General features: G+C 45.4%; 1 protein-coding gene across 12 annotated transcripts in view; it reads right to left on the bottom strand.

Annotated features, from left to right (window-relative positions):
- The window catches only part of BIN1 (bridging integrator 1), a 95478-nt gene that overhangs the window by 21018 nt on the left and 55219 nt on the right, over positions 1-19241 (bottom strand). For 4 of the 12 annotated variants that reach the window (XM_069020976.1, XM_069020985.1, XM_069020980.1 and 1 more), the window contains exons 7-10: positions 13741-13826; positions 12312-12387; positions 10123-10205; positions 2518-2668 (exon numbers count right to left, since the gene is read on the bottom strand). In XM_069020976.1, the coding sequence (XP_068877077.1) occupies positions 2518-2668; positions 10123-10205; positions 12312-12387; positions 13741-13826 (396 nt within the window). Of the gene's footprint in view, positions 1-2517; positions 2669-7305; positions 7351-10122; positions 10206-12311; positions 12388-13740; positions 13827-19035; positions 19129-19241 lie in introns of all 12 variants that reach the window. The other 8 variants (XM_069020984.1, XM_069020977.1, XM_069020981.1 and 5 more) reach the window with 3 other exon arrangements.

Raw genomic sequence — 19241 nt, 5'->3', positions numbered from 1 at the left:
AACAGTGACTTGAAAATTGCCACATCCACACTATCCAGCATTACTTCTAACAGGAGTCTAAAACCACATTTCAAAGACAAGATGATTGCATATTGATGTTGAGTTGTACCCATAAATTCACCATGCACTAACAACTTTGTTGCCTAAAATAAAACAAATCCCCTTAAATTTTTCTGCTGACTTGGATCCCACAGAGCTTTATCTGCCCAACTTCAACATAGTTGCACTGATTTCCAAAGTCTCATTATAGAGTTTCAGTGGTGTAACTGAGAGCAGAAGTCTGACCTTTTAAGTTTCACAGATTCCCTGAAGTCCTGTCTCATCATCAAATTATTCTGTGGAGAGCTGAGAGCATTCATTTATTCCAAAACACAGAAATAAACTGTTTTTAAGAATTAAAGGACAGTAAAAGAGTTTGGGTTTGGCGGTTTTTTTGTATAGGGAATAGTTCAAAATTTAGTTAGCATTTATTTGGTCACTTCTGGTTTTGCCTTTCTCTCCACAGCCTTTGCTTACACTCTGCACTGGTATTTCAGACACGAAGAGGCCAGAGAATTGTTCTTGCTTTATGCTCCATCCTCCCATAGAAGGTGAGGCCCTTCAGCCTCCCTTGGAGGCCCACTGAACAAATCACTTACCCATAGGTCAAAAGTAATGACACCTGTGAAGATTTCAGTGTTAAAGTTGGGCATTGTTGAGGGAGCAGACACTGGTGTTTCCCAGCTGGCTGGCAAGCCAACACACACCTGGTTTCTAGATTTTATCCATACAGACACCAGGCTTGGCTCTGAGTGTGGAACTCCTGCCTTTGTCTTCCCTCCCTCTGGAGCCAGCTCCATCTCTTAGCAGCTACTGTGAATACAGAGTGGAGCTCTTGCTCTTCACCTTAGTGACTCCCGGGGGGATGAATTAAGCACAGACTGGGAAAGAGCTGCCAGGCGGTGGCAGCATTCGCTGCAAATACCATTTCAGTCTTGCCTGTGGCCCATCCAAGCCAGGACTGTGCCGGAATATCCTGCTTGCTCGTCAAGGGGTGCCTCCAGCCCCATTCCTGCGGGCAGGCAGGCAGCAAGTGAAGGAGAAAGCACTTGCAGGCTGGCAAAAACAAGGGTTATGTGTGCTATTTAAAGGAAAGGGAAGAAGCCAAACTCAGCGAGACGAATCCACAGGCAGGGTGAGTGAAGTCTGCTGTGAACAGCTTAATAAATCTGTATGATTTCTTGTTCCAAATTTTAGTCAAGTTCTGGAAATCTCTGAAGTGGGGAAAAAACCTGCAACAGAAAGGCAATTCTGGATATCCTATCTTCTCTCCCCCATACACACAGTCTACTCCAAAGATCCTAACCAGGTTGGTAGTGAAGCCACTCTCAGGCTCTGCACTGCCGAGGGAGACCCTGGAGCAGTCCTGAAAAGACAGTGCCAGGCGTCCACACATCTCACAGAGCTGGAAAAGAAATTTTGCCACACATCCCCTTCCTGCCCCTCAATAATCCTAAAAATCAAAAATGCAGTGAAGAGAAAAATATTGTGAGAGGCTATCCAGAAACAGGAGAAAGCCTACCCCACGGGCTTGGATTTGGAACCACGCTGCTATGCATGGGAACAGCAAGGAAGTTCTGGGTTGCACCCATCTCTTTTCAGAGGCAGTGGGTTTTCTTACCAGTTTGGCCAGAATCCCTCTCAGCTTTAATTCCTCCTGGAAGACTACTCCCTACTGCTCCACTTACTGAGCATGGGAGTATACAAGCATGGGAATCCAACATTAAATTTGGCCTAGTTACTACTTTCCCCTACTAAGCTTTTCCCCCACTCAGAAACAGAGGGACAGAAAGAGGAAGTAAATGTTTAATCATCCCAAAGTAAAACATATTATATGATATGCTGAGTAGCTACATCTACTGTTTTGAACATGCTGCTGGATATTTCCTACGTAAGGAAAGGCCTAACAAAGGCCATATGGAAGGTATCAGACTTCATACAATGGACTATCTTCTTCCTGGAACCCACCTAATTTCTTCATAGCATAAAAATACAATTCCCTTTTTTTTAAGCATAATATTTTATCTTGATAGTAAAGTGAAACATCACCCAAAGTACCGATGTTCTCCTTAACAATATTAAGCTTTTTTATTTTAACCTTCCTCAGCTACAGAAGTTCTTGAGAAGAAACTGGAGCACTGAATTCCACTGGTTAATTCAAATGTAAAGAACAAACTTCCTCGCTTAGCTACAACTCCATCCTCACTGGATCTTCTTGGCCATCCTACCAGACAGTGAAATGTATTACTGGTCTTCCCCCCGTGAAACCATTCAAAGACACTCAGTTCATATGATATAAAGATGGCAACTTGCATTCTTAGGAACTTTCTCAGGAACCAGTGAAAAGAGAACAACCATCATGTCATATTCTGTGTGCTCCATAGCAGGATGAGGTCTAAAAAAACAACTGATGGATGTCTTTGACTCACAGAGCTTGTGCCATCAGCAGAGACATGGTCAATGTCATGGGGACACTACCTGAGACGGTGACTTTGGGATGCTGGCCCCAGGTGCTTCCAAAGTGGATGGTTCCAGCTCATGGTTGACAGTCTTGGTCTCAGGGCTGGTGATGGGAGATCCATCTGGTGGAGGCGAGGGGCTTTTATTTGCTTTCGCTGGGGTGCTGTCACTGAAGGAAGTGGAGAGAGAAAGGGGGAGAGAGGGGGAGAGAGAGGGAAAGAGAGAGAAGTCTGAGCCAGGCCTAGGAGGAGTTGTGCTAACCAGCACAGATCAGTGGCTTCCATTATCTCTTTGCTTCACTGCCCAGACACGCAATGAAGACATTTGGAGCTTCTGAGAAGCATCTTTGCTGAGCCACTTGCAGTCCAACACACTGCAGCAGCATTACTTTGCAGCAGGCTACTCACTACATTCCTACAGAATTGATAATACTTGCCTCAAACACAGAAAAACAAAAAACAACCAGGCATCCTTAATTTTGCTAGATTTTAATATAAGTGCCTGATGTGAAGCTATAGTCTTTAATACTGGGGAAGCAGATGGGGAAAGGAGTTCAGTGCTGGCCATTTAGTTTTAAATCCCACAGATTAGAATTTACTGTGTGGTGGTCTATGGACACCTGCATGGGTTATGACTGATAGATTCCCAACACCTGAAGTAAGGCTGTAAACACAAAATATCTTATTCCTTGATGTGGTACGAACTGGCTAAGCTAGTAGAGAGGCAAAGTAGCCAGAGGTTGCACAGATCATTCCAGACAGCAAAGGAACAGTGAGGTTCTGGCTACTAATAGAGATTTCTCTATTATGAAATGTATCCCTAGTTGGTCTTTATTCCAAGACTTGACACACAGTCAAGAGGGATTCTTCAGGGAATTAACATGCAAGAAGCATATGCCAAAGGCATTTGCTGATTCACAGCTTGGACAGATTTGGGCAGAATTTTCAAAGGAATGGCAAGAGGCACATGCCTTTCCCTACAGGCGTGCCCCGGCTGGGTGTGAAGTCTCTGCTTCAAAATACAGAATCATGAGAGATTTAGTAATAAGCTGGTTACCAGAGAATTTCAATGGCGACAATTCACTGCTGCAGGATATTTTAGCAAAAGTGGTTACAGTTTGGCAAAACCATACACAGATGAAAATATAATAAAAGGGCTGTGCAACCTCATCTACAGGGAGTGGTATTTGACTCCACTTAAAAAATCACAGTTCCTGTGAAATTCAAGGCCTTGAGAGAAGCTGAAAGAAACAGATCCTTTCCTACATCTTGAGACACTAAATCCTGGCATAGACCCAGGACTAAAGCAAGGCAGATCTGATTCTGCAGGGAGATCAAGTAATGTATTACTTTGCTCTGTCCCAAGAGAGCCCAGAGCCTCAGACATGTACATCCACTCATACTTGGATGCCTGAGTTGTGGTGGTCACTGGCCAACATGCATGATGGCCTCATTCCTAAACATTTGTTTACAAGTGGGGGATAGCAAGAGGAAGAAGGGATAGCAAGGCATTTCAACAAACCTCCTCTTACAAGCAAGCATCTCACCCTGCTCAGCATTCCAGCTTTCAAGCTCCCCATCCCAGTCCCTCTTCATTCATTTCTCCCTCACCCATTCCCCCCACTTTCTCCCCATACCCACACCCCACACGCACATTTCCCCACAAAGCACTGTTTCTCAGGTCCACATGCAGGTTGGACACTTCTGATGACACTGATGCCAGCACCACACCAACATGATGCAACAAACCCAGTGACATTCTCTGCCAGCAGCTCTCAACCAGGGACACACACACCAAGGGAGAAAAAAGGAAATGAAGAAGGAAAAGGGAAGAGGAGAGACTAAAGAACACATATGCCAACCCCTACAGCTCTTCAGTCTGACTGAACAGTGTTCTTCCTCGGAAGTTCCCAGAAATCACTCCAATACAGGGGTTGTGTAAAGAATTCTGCAAAATTTACCAAGTTGTGCTATAGATTAGAAGTAGTAATGGTTGGAGGGTGAAGGTAAAGTCCTGATCTAAACAGCAGTCACCAGGAAACACCAGGAAATGTCAAAAAACATCCTCTAATGCTAGACAGAGTTGGGGGGAAAAAAAGTACATGTTACCTGTTACCTCCCCAGGAGCTGAAAGCACTTTGGAGAAGATGGGGGACACAGTGATCTACATCTGGAGTGCCAGGACTTCCCAGACTACACCAGGAATACTGGCACTGCTGACTATCAGCTGGCCTACCAGGACAAGGGTAGACTTTTCCTTCTAGGGACTTGAAAAGGCCAGTTCTCCCAGTGAAAAAGGAGTTCAGGCTTATTTTCTAAAGGCCATGAAACAGCTTTGGAGTGCCTTATTTCTGGTGTCTGGCAGGGACTTAATTTGGAGATATACTGGTAAAAGGCTCCCATGTGAGTCAGTCCCTGTAGGACATGGGGAAGAAATTGGGCTGTGAGGGCCCCACACTAAAGCCTTCATTAAGTCACTACTATTTACAGCTTGTTTGATGTGTTGGCCAGTCCCCCTAGGAAAATGCCAGTGCTAATTCTGGCTGAGCCTTTTGCAGCCCCCAGAGCGGCACCTTCATTCCTGCACTTGTTGCTTTGCAGGGATTTAGCCAGTGCAACCAGTGCCAAGTGAGATGGTCACCAGGATCCTCTGTCCTTCACGTGTCCCCAGGGAGCACACACTGCCCACACAGAGCAAGGATTTGCCTCCAACTAACTGCTTTCTCCAGGAAATACAGGAAAAAGCAAGTGTGGGGACTCTACCTACTGACCAAACACGAGCACCACAGTAAAAGCAAGCCAAAACAACAAAGTCATTGCTCTTTTTCCTTCCCATGAGCAATTGGGAAGTGATGCCAAATCCAGTAATATCAGGCAAGGAAGGGAAAGGGGTGTCAACTTTCTTTGCAAACAGAGAACTGGAAAGAGAGCTGGGTCTAATGCAGCTGAAGGGAAAGTCAAAATCCCCCAGCCTCTTTTAGTGCTGCTGAGCTCCCAGACACTCCATGGTGCTGCCTCATTTGTTCTGGAAGGGCAGACTAACATCTGCAGATGAGTTTCCCTTGCACTTGTAACAATCCTACATCAGAGGATAAAACCTACTCTCCAATATGGTAAAAACAGATCAGTTACCTCCTGCAAAGTTCTCAAGTGAAAGAAGACAAAAGGTTGGCATCTCAGTTAAGGCTCACACTGGGCCTTTAAGTCAAAGGTAATTAATTTTTTACCACCAGACCATGCTGGAGATCTATTTAGAAATTTTTAAAAAAATTAAAAGAATGGGTGGGAGAAAGAAGGAAAAAAGAACCTACACACTCAAACATATGGTGGCACAAATGTACATTCTTGCTGCAGATCAAAGACTGACAGAGTTCCAGATCCTCCTTCCCTGCAGCAGGGATTGCACATTTCTCTGTGACCCCAGCAGCTGCTCTGACAGCAGAAATGCCCAGCAGAGCCCAGGTCAGGCACCTTAACTGCTGAGGCAGTTAGACTTTACCAAGGCAGAGCAGGAGCACACTGTGAGTAGAGCTCATCAAGGGGAGATTTAGTAGCCCTCCTTCTGTTGTACAATCCATCCATTCTCAGTGACTGGAAATATTAGACCAGGTACAACACCAGGTCCAACACTTGGTCCAACCAAGACCAGAGACAGACATCCAGAGAAGTACTCCAGTGAAGCCTCCTTTTCCTACAGTAGAAAACCTCAGAATAGTAACAGCACAATATATTGCTTTACTACTTTTAACTTGAGCATACAAATATTTAAGTTTGACCATCAGCTTCCCTACAAAATTACCCTTCTTCACTCTCCAACCTCCCACTTTACTGAGTATGCATAGCAGAGACAAAGAGAAGGGCTGCATGACTTGCTGTAGTCAGCAGGACACCAGATCAGAAAAACAAGGATCCCAATCCACCGGCACTGTCTCTTATTGCTGGCAGTACATCATCTTGACAATTATATTTTTTTTTTTCCTTCCTATAAGGATCCCATGGAGGGAGTATCAACACAAGGAGTAAGAAAAACAAAAATTTAGAGGAATTTTCCATGTCACTGCAGCAATTCCCACTTTGCTCCATAGCATGTTCTTGTCCGAGTCCTTGACCCATGGTAACTGCGGGCATTGTAGCAATCCAGTCAATCAATGCCACCACTGTTTTGAAAGGCAAGATACAGACACTAGTCTTTATACAAGAGGCTTCCTCTTCCTCCAGCCCTGCACAAAATTTTAAATGGATGGAGCAAGATACTGAGGATCCTCAAGAACAGAGCAAGTAAGGAGCAAAGCCAGAAGTATCTTTCTCCCCCCTCATCGTTCTCCCAATTGCAACAGGTAGATAGGACTGGACTTCTGCGTGTGAAAAGACCTGCCTACTGGTTCTCCCTGGCCAGGCAGGGGATGAGAATGCAGCATTTCAGACCTGTTTAAAAGAACAAACCCACTAGGTAAAACTAGAAGCTGTTAAACACCAAAACTGATTATATTTCCCATGGAAAACCCAGCACTGCATTTTCCATCACACAAAAACAACTGGACAGACAATGCCTGAATTTTCACACTGCCTTCTTAGATAGGGAAAGAAGCAAGGATTCAAACCAGGCACACAAGCAGTTAATGGGATTATCCAGACACAGAGAGATCTCAGCAGGACCCAGCAGGCCATGAACACATCATATCATGCAAAGGACCCCTTTCCCACCACAGGGTTAACACGTGCCAGGCTGTTAGAGTCCAGCAACAGCCTCTCCAGTTTTAGGAACTAAATCAAACACGTATCGAAATGCTGCTCTCCGTACCGGTACCTGCTCATCTTTTTCCTCAGCCTGGCGAACAGTTTAGTTTTCTTTCTGTTGAGGATGGCACGCAAATCATTTCAGTTACAGGATGGCACAGTCAAACCAGGGAGGAAAAGTTAAGCTTCCAAGCACCCATTTATTTGGTGCCACAAAACTTGCTGTAATTAAGATGACAGGATCTCCTCTCTCTCACACACATATGAATACCCACACACACGCACTTCCCTTCATTCCTAGAAAGCTATGAGCTGGTTTGGAGAAAGTAGAAGGTGGTTCTTTATGCTTGTCAAAGATATATACAGATAGATAGATAGATAGATAGATAGATAGATAGATAGATAGATAGATAGATAGATAGATGGATGTAAGGAAACTAGAACTTCCCCTGCACTTTGGAATATGGGGCCAGGGTGCACATGGAGAAGAAGAAGAAGAAGGAAACTGTACAGAGCACCAGAGTACTGTAAATGTTCTTTCACAGCTCCTCACTCTCCCCTGTGCATATCGCTGCGAAAGAAACAAGCTCCCCATTCTTCTTTCCTTATGCAGTCTGTGCAGTCTTACACATGGAACCTAATCAGCAGCTTTCCTACCACGTCTTTTTCCAGCTTGTCCAATCACACTAGGATAATCCCACAGATCTCCTCAGTCTTCTAGGCATCTGAGCCCTGAATGTTCCAACTCTTTCAGAAAAAACTCCCAAACATATATCTGAAGTTCCCAGAAATATACCAGCTGTTCTATGCTACTGTGCTACACTGCCAGCACCAGATACATCAGCCACAGCAGTATTTCTGTAGGGCCTCACATGAATGCCATAATGATGCACACAGATAATTGCCTCTCTTCTCACACCTCCTCATTCATTTCCTGCCGTTGTATCAACCTCCAGTCCCCTTCCCAGTAGAAAGGGTTAGGGAAGCATCTGCTCCTACTGCAGACCACAATAAGCCATCAGATGAGTGAGGGCTATTTCCTCCTGCACACTCACCCCAGCCCAGTGCCACAATGAGAGGCCAGGTGAGCAGCAGACAAAGAAGTGCCTCACAGCGTTTCCTGGTCACTGCAAAACTAGCCTGGCAGACCTTTTCTACATCCTCCTACAACGCCCTACTCCACTGTGCTCAGGAGGAAGAGTCGCTCGAGGACAGGTCTGGCATCTCAGCTGAGATGCAGCGAGAAGGTGATGAAGCAGCAGCACTCAGACTGCTGCCCACACAGGGAACTCTGTGCGTGCACTCAATTTTGGGTTTTAGGGCTATGTGGTCTCATAGCCAGCCAAAGGGGACAGAACTGCATCTGAGACACCCATTACAGCCCCAGAGTAAGCTAGCAGTTTGAAGGGGGACAGGAATTGTAAAGACAGGGGACAGGAATTGTAAAGACAGGCAATTTGTTCATTGAGAGCTCTTTAAGGCCAGAAACCTCCTGCCACAGCAGCAATGAACACCTCTGGGCCAGGTAGTCACTGCTGCCTACAATCAGTTCCTCGAGGAACAGAGAAAGGAGGAAGAAAGAGCTGGGCAAAGCAATAGCTACAACCTTCCTCTGTCATATTACCTCATCCTCCTCCAAGGACGCTGGAGGATGCTGCTAACAGAGACAACACAGCTCATGGCAGCAAGAAGATGGGCACCACAGCCTCCTCACAAGGTTTCAGTCTGGTTGGGTTGTGATGATCAACAGACACCACATGCTAACTTGGGAAGAAGACATTGTTTTCACAAGTAGCATTCCTACAGCAGCACTGTCAGCAATCCAAAATTCAGGGGCCAAATTCAACTCAAATTCCCTCTTTCTTTAGAGCTGGCAAACACCACACTGGAAGAATGCTGGAAGAAGAGACGCAAGTCATCTATGCATGACTGCAACAGGTTAAACTGGGAGGAGAGACAAGGGAGCACAGAGGTCTCAACAGCCGATCTACCCTTTCCAAACCAATGCACTCAGGCCACAGCTTACCCTTACTTCATGCTGACTTCACCACCTCCCTCCATCAATACACCAGTTGAGGACCTGGGCTGTGCTCCTGCTCACCCAGCACGTGGGATTAGCAGCAGCTGGAAGTCAGAGCCCAACACTATTTCATCACTCATGCACTTGGATTGGGACCCAGTTAACCTAATCCAGAGCCTAACCTCTCCCTCCCTTCTCAGTGCTAGGGAATGTGCAGACTTGCACTTAAACATACAGGACAGGACCCAGCTGAGGGAAGAAAACTGAAGGCCCAGAGGACACTCACTCCTTACACACACGTGGATTGAAAGTGCTCTGAGTTCAGGAGGCCTCATATTAGTGAGGCTGCAACTACTTCTGCAACACCCAGGAAGGAGAAACACACTTCAGCTGGATACACAGGATGGGCATAAGGCTTTGGCAAAATGGTGATTCCAAGTTTGGAGGGCCAAAGAAGGGGCTGAGGAAATGGGCTCTTGATGCTCAAGCTGACAAGCTGCAGGTACATGGTGGGAGCTTTTGAGGGAAAGAACAGGACAGGTGCTGGGCAACTGGACCCAGAAGGAAGGGCAGCTCAGTAGCTGGAATTAGACTTTAAAAAGCAAAGCTGAGAGTCAGGTCCCTAAATATCAGCACCTAGTGAAAGTTTAGGCCTCCAGATGCTATCCTAGAAAGGTAAGAGGGTATTGCATTGTGTCAGCCAGCCCCAAGTGCAATCTTGGGCATGGCTCTAGGAAGACTCAGGAGGGCACTGGCAGGTGGGCAAATCACTTGCAACTGACAGCTTGGAGGTTCCAATACCCCTGGGCAGAGACATCCCTGTCCCACCTCCCTGCTGAGGGAAAGACACTACCCACAGTTACTGACCTGGGCTGTGCTTTAACAGGGAAGGCATTGCCTGAGTACTGCTTGTCTAGACCCAGCAGGACATCATGAAGATTTTGGTTCAACTGCAAAATACAAAAACAAAAGACAGAAAAAGAATGAGAAAATAGCTTGGATGCCAGAAGAGAGTCTGGGCTGCACAGACTGACCAAACACAGGCTTGTGGCTGGACACACACACTTCCTCATCTTTTTCAAGAGAGGACAACCCTAAATCTGTTTCCACTTCTCTGCAGGGTATGCAAGGCTACAGCACTTGAGCTGTCAAAGAGCTGCTGGCATCTCTGGGAATGAATGCTCTTGTCTTCCTTACAGATCACCCTCTTTGCTTCTCTATCACCCGGGCCCACCGCTGTGCTGCCAGGTACCACTGCAGGAGCAGGATGACTGTTTATCTAAGATCTGTGTGCTACAGCTGGAGCTTCACTCTGGATTTGCAGCCAAAAGCTGTTCCTCAGGCCTGCTTACCAAAGCTTGGGATATGGCCATTTCAACCATGGAGCCAAAGGCAGCTGGACTTCAGGGGAACAAGCCTTTAACTTCACCAGCTGCCTGGGCCATCTAGGCTTGGGCAGAACCTGGATATCTTTGCAGAAATGCAATATTAGGGGTTAAACACTCTGGCACCAAAGGTTGCAATAGTCATTCCAGACACTCCTTTTCTGAAACAGCCAATCCATAAACAAGACAAGACACTGGATTTATCACTAGTAGGAGGAGGGATCCCATGCAGTCAATGCTGGAGGCATTGTGCAGGCAACACCAGCAATTAATTGGATGCTGTAGCAGTAATAAGAAACAGATGGTTCTTATGGAATAAAGCAAAAGCCCCACCCTCATACAAAATTCCTCAAGAAAGGAAAAATCCAGACAAGAAAAATCATACAAGAAGAGAATTCCTGTATAACAAGCATCTTTCCCATGTTTTGTTGAATGTATGTTAACAGCAACGAACTAATAATTGTAACAATCCTCCCTATTCTTAACACTTAGTTCATCCCTCAGTGGAGAAGAGCAGGCTATTAACTGGAAAAGACCCCATAAAATGTCAGCAGAGCTCAAAATTGATGTGTTACACCAAGGCAGAGGGCCCCTGACTGCTGGGAATTGAAGGACTATAATGTTTCCTGTTGCTTAGTGGCTGTTTTGTTGTCAGGATGACATTAGGGAGCGGAGGGAATATAAGGGTTTCCCAGCTGGGATCTCAGTCCTGAAGATTAGTGCAACATTTACTTTTTCAAGTCTTGGAAGCAGCATACAGACCTAAGGAATTCAGGATTTCTCTAGCTCTTAACTGAAAGAACAAGAACGTATTTGTAAATGACAGTGCCAATAGGGGGCTTTCCCACAGACTGGTCCTGAGGTCTCCTCTGGGTGCCACACAGCACCAGGATCTGGCTTGCCAACACTGCTTACTGTTGTGATTGCCAATTCAAGGCACACTGGTAGCCTATATAAGGCCCATGCTACGTACTTAAATGCCTTCTTTTGGGTCACAGGGCAGGAAAGAAGCCAAAGCAGGGAGGTACTGTGGAGGAGAGCCTTTCTGAGGGACTGGAGTGAGGCAGGTCTCAGTCTTCAGCTTAATTGCAGACTCCCTGCTGTTTTTAACCCCACACATGTGTACAATGAGGGTACACAGCAACTGGCTGCCAGGCAGCAGAGGAGGAAGAAAACAGGTATCATGCTTAGCCTGACCAGGTTATAGGTTACAGATTCATAATACACATGAATTAAAAAAGGCAGCAAGAGACGGGTCTGAGAGTGGCTTCCCTTTCCTCTGTGCATCTGCAAAAGAGTGCTGTCAAGTGCCATGAACTGCCCACTGCTGCCCATGGCCCTGTGGTCTCTTCCCTGTGCTCCATCCCTTCACATTTGTATGTCAGACTGCCTTTGTCCCAAGTGGCTCAGAAAAAAACTAAGGGTTTGTACTATTCTCCAACACAGGGTGATTTTCTCCAGCTGTTTTTTAGCTTGAGGTTTTTGGAGTTTTTTGTTTGTTTGTTGGGAGTTTTTTGTTGTTGTCTTTGGTTTTGTTTTATTCTGGGTTTTCTGTTTGGTTTTATTTCTTTGTTTTGTTTGGGGTTTGTTTGTTTGTTTGAGTTTGGGTTTTGTTTTTCTTTCATTAACAGTGAAGAGACAGTAAGTAGGATAAGCTGTTAGTTGCCTTACCTTGCTCATTTCTTTATGGAAGTTCTCTTCTAGGCCAGCTATACTCTGGAATGTGTTGACATAGAAACCAACACGACTGCCAAATGAAAAACAAGACAGAAGAATTTAATGGACACAGTGCTCTCTCAAAACCTTTCAATCCTACCCTTTCTGCTACCTCCCACCCACCATTCCCATTCAAACTTAACTCTCTCAGGTATGGTACATGTGAGAACAGACAGTGGCAGGGAAATGTGACTGGAATGATGGAGCAAAGGCCAGGCACAGGGCAAATGTGTCCAGGGGGAAGAGGAGACCAAGTAGGACAGGATCTGAATATGCTGGCTAAAGGGAGAGTGAGGTATAGTGTGGGGAGGAAAAAGAAAGGAAAAATACAAAAGAACACACACAAAAAAAAAAGAGCACAAGCAGTAGAAAGATGGAAAGAAAAAAAGGATAGAGGCTTTGATGCAAACAGTGCTGGCAGAGCTGGGGGAATTAGAAGGGGGACAGATAGTAATTCATCCAGAAGTCCCAGCACCAGGGGAACCAAAAAAGCATGAACTGTTTGCTTCAGGGGCAGAGAGAGTAAGAAAGCAAAGGATAGCTCAGAGAGCAACAGGGAAGCAGAAAGATCAGCTGGATAGCAGGAGCCTGTGAAAAACCTGTGGCACCTTAAAATCCCAGCAGCTGCCTGTCACCAGCCTGCCAGCTGCCAACAGAGAGTGCTCTACCAGCACCCAGCTGAAGGAGCAACAGCAGGAGGGAGAAGCTGTCCAAGGCCAGCAGCATCATGGCTCTGCACAGGGAACCACCCAGATGCCTGTATCCCTCCCAGCTCCTTCCCCAGCCAGGCCTGCAGGCTGAGCAAGGAGTCCTGACTCAGGCTGGGTGGAAAGGGGAGTGAAGGTAGATGTCAGCACTTTGCTTTCTCACCCTGCTGCTGCCCACTTTCTCAGTCATCCCAGACCAGCACTGTCAACCTGGACATGACCACTGCATTTAAAAATAAGAAACTGGGACACTCCTAGGAAGATTTTGCCAGTTTTCCACTGTGTCCTCCCCATAAATCAGCTTCTGCTGCCCTACAGTTCATCCCTCAAGCTAAAGTTGGTCTTTGTTTCGCTTCCCTTTTCATCACCACAGTCACTGGTATGGCAAACCATGGTCTCTCAAGTCTTTCAAGAAAGTTGAGCAGACCTTGTAGGGCAAAGGAATTAAGCAGGCAAAGCAGAGAAATACAGTTTTTCTTTGTGGTAAAAATCATGTTTTTCAGGAAAATCACAAAGTAAAGCACAGAGTGAACCTGTGGCTGGGGGGAATCCTAGGATAGATGGAGATGATCCAGAAAAAAAAGAGCTGACACGCAGTCTAGGCTAAGAACAGTGATACAAGAGCTTGGATATTCACTTCCTTCCAACTAGCCCTTGGGAAAACTTCCAGCACTCACCTATTCCATAGTGAAGGTAGTTCCTCCTGCAGATCAACGTTCATCTCTTCAAACACCTTCTGAGCCTTTACTAACTCTTCTTCAGCCTTAGTAACAGAGAAGGGAGATTGTCAGCTCCAGCACAGACAAGTACCCTGCAGGACTGGGACAACTGTGACGCTTTTGACTTTTTTGGGAGACCAGGCAAAATTCTGGCATGAGGTAACCAGCATCCCAAATGAGTCTCCCAGGAACCAGGGTTGCACCACAGGGGACCCTTCAGCTTGAATGTGCTCCTCTCAGATTCTCTCAATGGATTTCCCCATTTGTACACTCAGCAAGTAATTCAAACAATCGCTAATGTGTTTTAAGTTCTTTAAATTTCCCTGACTTCAAAAACTGAATGGAGTTGATCAGGCAGTTCAGCCTCCAGCTTGGATACAGAAGAAGGTAATAGGGGCCTCTGTCCCTTGCCAGGTCTCAGAAAGTGTTTAAATCCATCCCAAATGGCATTAGAGAAGAATCCCCCCTCGTGGGGACTCTCTCTGCTGAGGTAAGGTCATGCCAAAGCCCCATCTCTTCTGAGGAAGGGAGAAGGGCTGCATCCTTGGCTGATAGAGCTCTCCCACAAAGCTGACTGGAGAAGCAAGGAAGGGTATGCAAAGCATGAGTTGTGCCAGCAGGAGGCCAGCTGCAGGGCTTCAGCAGCACGTCTTGTTTTCAGTGGTCTTACACAAGCACAGTCCCTACCTGGCTATTGGCCCCAACACCAAAAAGGATCTCTTTCTCCCAGCTGAGAGTTTAAATTTGATCTGTTCATTGGACCTAGACACTGACAGATCCCAACTCTAATGGATGAATTCTGTCAGGTTTCAGTGACAAAAAGGACGATCCTGGTTTCTGTTGCTGACAGCAGACACCAGCAACAAGCATATGCCCTTTCCTACATCTGTTCTAGGTGACCTCTTTCTCTTTTCAGTGCCCTGACTTAAAACTCAGAGTTTTCTAATTAAGATGTTTCTATTCTGTAATCTATAACAGCACAGCATTCCACCATCCAGTGGGATGTAGAATGGAAAAATCCCTCCATGAGCAACTTGGAAGGCCAGCACAAGTGCCCATATATGTGACAATGCAGGAATTTCACAACACCACAGGCCTCTGCAAAGAGGCCACAAGCCATGGAAGCTGGATCTCCCTAAAAGCCTGCAGTCAGATTCCTACACCTTCTAAGAAATCAAGTTTTATCTTCTTTGTGTCAGCTTAATTAAAGAAATCCAGCTTACTGGATTAGTGACAGTTATATACAACCACAGAATTGATGGGAGAAAGGGCTTAAAAATATTTTGCAGTTCAGAATCCTGTTCCTCACAGGAATCACTCTCCACTATATAGTGTAGGATCCTTTCATTCTCCACTTCTCTCCTGACTCAAGAGCAAACCACAGGAGCTCCTGCCTTCCAGCTAGCTTCACCTGTCAAAAGGATGCTCACTGCTGCCAGACACAAGGCTAAGGCTCAGTACTCAAGATCAGAGGAGAAAGTTTCTCCCACAAAAAGACACAACTGGGAAGTATTCAGAAATTAAGCACACCTTGTGAGGAACAGGCAAGGGGAGAAGGGGTCATGATGCTTCCACCCAGAAACCCCTGTTTCGCTGCTACACTCACTGAAAAACTCAACATTTCAAGAGGGTTTGCACAAAACAAACAAAAAAATCTTTTAAACAGAGACACAGTTTATGTTGAATGAGAGACAATGACCACAAAGACTCATTCTGCCTTAAACTACCTTTATGAATGAATGTTTCTAATGCAACCATTTCAAAGAGAGTAAAAAGAACCCAACCAGTGCACCCTTTAGTTTTATCTTATTCTAATTTCCAAACTATACTGGAACCAGAATCAACCCAGGAGATGTGAAAGCTGGGAGACAAGTCACCATTGAAAGCTGTTAGTTTTTCAGACATAGTGAATATCATTAATTAACACTCTTTCCCTCTCTCGTTTACCTGTTTGTAAGGTCAAAGAACCTATAAAGCAATGTGTGAATATTGTGACATCCCGAGGCAAAGGCAAAATCAGCAACAGGCAACGTTCACTCTAGAGTAGATGCAGGAATCAGGGATCCATTCAGTGCCTGCAGCTCAGCTAGTGCTCTCAGTCCCAGGTACAGCACTGAATTAATTCTTCAGTCCTTAGGCAGCCCAGGGATCTTCTCACCAGTGGGATTTATTTTGCTTGGAAGCCAGAACCCTGGCACTTGATAGCCCTGACTGCTTCCAGCTGGAGCCAAAGCCAGACATCAGCCTGGTCAAAACCCCTTCTAGAGAAAAAGCCAACTCAGGGAGTGAGGTGAGGAAAGGCAGAGACAGGTTCCAGGGCAGAGCCCACTGCCACATCTGTGCACTTTCTGGTTCAGCTGCCATCCTTGCCACCCTGGGGGGAAACTGAGGCAGAAGGACATAATGGCCATGTCCAAGAAATATGATCTCAGAAAATCGTTCTCTCCTCTCCTTGCCTGAAAGGGGGAAGGGGTTTAAGCAGGAGCTGGATAACATAAATGCTTTCCTGACCTTCCACCTAGCCGAGGCTCAGAGTGCCAAGCACAACCAGTTCACTTGTGGTGGGGAGGCAGTTTTTCCATACTGTTTCCCCTACTACTACACATCTTAGCCCTCCTGAGTGTCTGATTATGTCCAGCCTGGTGTTTTCAGGCAGTCTGGTGACCATTTCACTTCAAAGACTATGTTGTGAACTGTGCTAATTAGGCACTGCTCAGTAAACAGTTCAGATATCCAAGAGGCAGGGATAAGGAAAAGAGCAGAGAGACTCCCTTCAGGGCCAAGCCCCACCAGTCCCAGCCAGACCTGCCTCTCAGAAGGACTCAACTTGCTGACTTTCAGACAGAGATACTGTTCTGTTATCACTGCAGCACCAAGGATGTTGCTTTTTGGTCTGTGTTAAACATGTCACCAGAGCTTAGTCAAAAGTCAAGAATTTGCTGTTCTAAGCCATTTTCCTCTTTATTTCAAAAAGCAGTCACTAACATTTCTAACTGGGAGTGTGCAATAGCAACTCCCACAGGAGTCTTCACAAAAAAATCCCACTGTGTTGTTTTTATCTGCTAAAGGCCTAAAGAGCCAGCAGTTTGCACACTGGAGGGAGGGACTCTGCTTTACAGTACAAACACCAGATCTCACTGACCCCATTTTTGCATGGAGGTTGTAAAATTATCAGGCAAGAAGAGACAGCAACACAGCTGCTGGTAAAAGGAGACTTTTTTAGGCTTAACATTCTGAAGCTTCTCAATAAATCCAGCATCATCAGCCCTCCCGGTTTTATCAAGAGGTTAATGAGATTTAGGGCTGTCATTAACACCTTCAGTCTTGAAATCACACAAATGTAGAAACTGAAGCCTTTTTTTGCCTACCTGCTAATGTTTGTGAAGGCAAGCTGGAAAACCTACAGGTTCAGAATACAGCTTATGTTCTTTATTGAGGCATTTTTATTTGTTAGTTTCCAACCAAAAGTAAAATTAAAATAAAGAAAAAAGAAAAGAAAAAAATGCCAAATACTTACACAAATAGAAACAAAAAATTAGGGTAGGCAATAGCACTACTTAGCTGAGGAATAAAAGGGACTGTTTCGAAAATATCTGTGGTGACCAAAAATATTAATGCTATGTATTAGGAGATTAACGCCCCCGCACCCCAGTGGGTGGAAAGATTACACAGCCCCTTGAACATGCTTCAGGGCAAAGTCACCCAGTACAGTGAAATTATGGAGTGACTCTTGGTAGCCTGTCTATCTAAGATCCACAGGCAATGGGATGAGGGCAGCTGTAGGTGCAGCTTCTCTGGGCAGTCTGTGCATGCTGCTTTTATACCAGTCACCACAGCCAAGTCTGAGAAGAGGAAAAATGCCCAAGAGCTGATTGATTTATATATTTATTTGTGACTCCAGAAACTTCCCATACCTGTTTTCTAGCTCTCCAGAGATACCACCAGTCAAACAGACCAGTCAAAAACCACAACCGTCGGTGCAGGTAGTTCCCAGCTGGGCCAGCAGAGGCACAAGAAAAGCCCCCGGCAGCCTGCCATGTGTCCTCCCTTCAATCAAGAATGAATACATATTTCCTCCCTTTGCTCTGCATCTTAAGCAGGGCTGCTAACAGCTGTTCTTTCCCCATGCTTTACTGATGTGGTAATGAAGTCTTTTTCCTGATCCACGGTCATAAAATGACTGTGAAAAACCCAGGGGCTTCATAAGGTGAGAGCAAGTCAGTGTTTCTAAACTGCAATTCATCACAGACAAGGAATGCGAAGATACAGGAGCATTTGAATGAGAACAGATGAGCTCACCAGGAACTTGTGAGCAGGTAACTGGTGCTCTCCCAGTCTGGGTAAGGATTTATTATCCCTTGCTCATTTTCTTCTCACTGACTGTCTTCTGACAACTCCCTCTTATCCCTTAAGGTGTTCCAACAGAAACATTGATGGAGATTTCATCAGGAAATCACACTTCTATGCAAGTAGGATTGAAATTTTTATTGCCTGCAGTTCCTCTGAGCTGCTCACGTTCCTCAAAACGCTATAACCTAAGTTCTGCCAGATGACACCACCATGACCTCAGCCTGGAACTGTTTGAATATGTCACACAGGGTGCAAACTGCCTGATCTCGTCTCCTGTGCAGATCAAAATTGTATCTAAAAATGACTCTTTTAAAGCACAACAGCCAGGACAGTGCCCATTTGGGAAACTCAGACTTTACCACAGGAGAATGTTGCAACCTAACTCAGCAGTCATAGAAATCGCAATGTTAATTTTTTTCTGACTTTACTCAATGACATGAATCCATAAGCCAATTTTTCGGCATTTCCTTTTTTTTTCTTTTTTCAAAACAGCAACAATAAAATTTGACTGCTTCTCTTAAAGAAAAATGAAAGCAGTAACTGGAGGAACTGTAAATGAAAGCAGTAATTGGAGGAACTGTACTACATCACCCTGTGTCTAGGAGTTATTCCACAGCCTTTCTTTACCCACATTTCATTTCATTTCATTTCATTTCATTTCATTTCATTTCAGGGGGAGAAAACAATAGTCCAGTATTAACACACCTGACCAGAAATCAATCAGGCACACACAGATTCATTCACTGGTCAGCAACTTCCATGTGCCCACGGTGGCTTAGGAGTGTCAAGGACACACTTAGCAGAGAGGACTAGAGTGAACGTTGCCTAGAGATTACTTGCATGGTACAATCTAGAGCCCAAAATAGCACATGCAGGGTTAGAGCCAGGTAGATCAGCAGTCACCTGATTTCGGAGCAGATTAGTTTGTGCAACGAGGTGAGCTTGTAGCTTCCCTTGACACCACTGAGGCGCAGCTTTCTCAAGCAGCGAAACAGGCTGGGGGAGGGAGCATGTTTGAGTGGGAAAAAAAAGAAAAAAAAAATAAACAGAGAACAAGAGAGACACAAACATATATCTTTTAGGATAAAAAAATTAAAATCACAACAGAG

Source organism: Aphelocoma coerulescens, chromosome 7 (assembly GCF_041296385.1).
Source record: "Aphelocoma coerulescens isolate FSJ_1873_10779 chromosome 7, UR_Acoe_1.0, whole genome shotgun sequence".
NCBI lineage: Eukaryota > Metazoa > Chordata > Aves > Passeriformes > Corvidae > Aphelocoma > Aphelocoma coerulescens.
Note: the sequence above shows the minus strand (reverse complement) of the source record. Positions and strands in the feature narration are given on the sequence as shown.